At 32.7% G+C, this 2,077-nt stretch overlaps 1 protein-coding gene across 1 annotated transcript; it reads right to left on the reverse strand.

Annotated features, from left to right (window-relative positions):
- Positions 1-576: 576 nt before the first annotated feature.
- On the reverse strand, positions 577-1,707 carry LOC129232173 (FMRFamide receptor-like). Its single transcript, XM_054866414.1, has one exon. It carries the CDS (start codon positions 1,705-1,707, stop codon positions 577-579), a length of 1,131 nt encoding a protein of 376 aa, XP_054722389.1.
- Positions 1,708-2,077: the final 370 nt, after the last annotated feature.

The raw sequence follows: 2,077 nt of genomic DNA on the forward strand, positions 1-2,077 counted from the left end.
AAACCTTTATGCAGATCACGTTTTTTCAGCGGAAAACATAACATTTTTATTGTATATTTATGCCAGTGTCTGTTTCATGTTCATCAAAGTCTTTGAGATAACTCAATATGCTTGTTTAAATCTCGTTTCAAAAATTCACACAAGATAAATACAGGAAAATTTACGAAGAAACGTTGTCCAAAACGGATGACATTGAACATTTTAGAAGACATAGTCTCTCTTTAAGTTCTCTGAAGCAAGCACGTTACAAAATGTTTTTGTAAAAATGCTCATTAAAGGTTAGACTTATGTACAAATTTTGGAATATTTTTAATTACCTTACCAAAGTAATTCCTATTAGAAAATAATGTTGCTCGCATATAACAAGTAAATAACAGAGTGATCCCCGACAGCAGGGTTTTACCACACGTTTTGGAAAACAAATGGTAGTTTTATCTCACTTCGCAGAGAAATATTGTAAATTTGACAGTTGGAAATAAACTATTTGGCAAATTAAATGTGTTTTTCATGTAAGATGTAAAATGCTATTACTATTGACCATTTGAAATACCAACGGTCATTGCCATATTTTGCAAACTATATATGACAATGACCATTACCATTAACCGATTGGTTGAGAGAACCAGAGGATGACTTTATTGTTCGAAACCGTATCCAAGTGCTACCTTGGAAGCTGTCATAGTAATTAACTCTTTGAATCGGATATTTGCAGAAAAGTACCAAAAACGTTCGTTTAAACTTCCTCCCGAAAATGCAATAAATCACAAAGTTTACGGATGAATTTATCGTCACGAGCAAGTTTGAAACTCTTACCAAAGGTGGTAAAAATATATCAAAATACTCGATAATGTTGATGAGTAGTGCAAGGATATTACAAAGAAGAAAAATGATCACAACACATAAGAGCATCATCGCTAAACTAAACTCTCCTTCTTGTTTTCTACTTAAAACTCTTCTTTCGCGATTAGCACGACGTACAGTTTTCCAAATGTATATATTAAACACAGTAAGTACAAGGAAAGGTATGAAGTACATAACCAGCAAGTACAGCCAAATGTGGTAAACTTCATAGTAAAGTTTATTGACTCTTAACTGTGATGCCACTACCTTATATACAGTTCTGTTAAGTTGGGATGAAAATACTTCTATGTGCTCGACCTCCCAGAATCGTGGTATGTTGTAGCAAATGGACAAGAATGTTACAATGAAGTTGAACAGTCGGGCTCGTCTGTATGTGCAGAGGAATTTTGCTTTTAGAGGTAGACAGACGGCAATATAACGTTCCACAGTTACAGCTACAGTGGTCCAAACAGATCCAGTCTGTGCAATTAACCCAATAGGGTAAGCGATAGGAATGATCGAAGGTGAAATATCTATAGTGTATAACTTCAAAAAGCTCACTCTCGAGCCTAGTTTGTTGAAACCGTACATAAGTACAGCGCATATTAGGACTATGGTATCGAAAACTGCTAAACCCTGAAGACCACAGTTAACAGAGGACCTCATCTGTGGTCTAGAGAGAATGACTAAAGACACAATGTTTGCAATAACTCCAAGCAGTCCTATTATGGTTATTAAAGCTCCTTCAGTAATGAATTCAAAAGTGGACACTTCTGGAAATATATCGAACGCGTGAAATGGTTCAGATAGATTGAGGAGAGCTTGTAAAATTTCCTTTTGTGTTGGTACTAGATATGTAGAATTCATACTAATTTTTTTTTGTAAAATATGAAAATTATATTCCTATTACATAGAAATTAGATGTAACGATACAAGTAATAAATTAAATTGCATATCACAAAATATACTAATGTTTGTTTTAAATTACATGCACAACAAAACACTTAACATTTTACTTTTTAGTTAAATATTTATGTTTACTTTTTTTTTATCTCTTTAAGTTTTAATTGTTTCTGCGAACTTAATGTGAAAATTATCCATACAAGTTAACAAAACGAGCTTAAATAAATACACATCAAAACATTTTGGAATTTTGTTTCAGGATACACTTTGTTGATCTTCTGATGGAATAAATATAAACTATTAAATGTCAACTCTATAAACAAAAAACCAAGAG

Source organism: Uloborus diversus, unplaced genomic scaffold (assembly GCF_026930045.1).
Source record: "Uloborus diversus isolate 005 unplaced genomic scaffold, Udiv.v.3.1 scaffold_11, whole genome shotgun sequence".
NCBI classification, from domain to species: Eukaryota; Metazoa; Arthropoda; class Arachnida; order Araneae; family Uloboridae; genus Uloborus; species Uloborus diversus.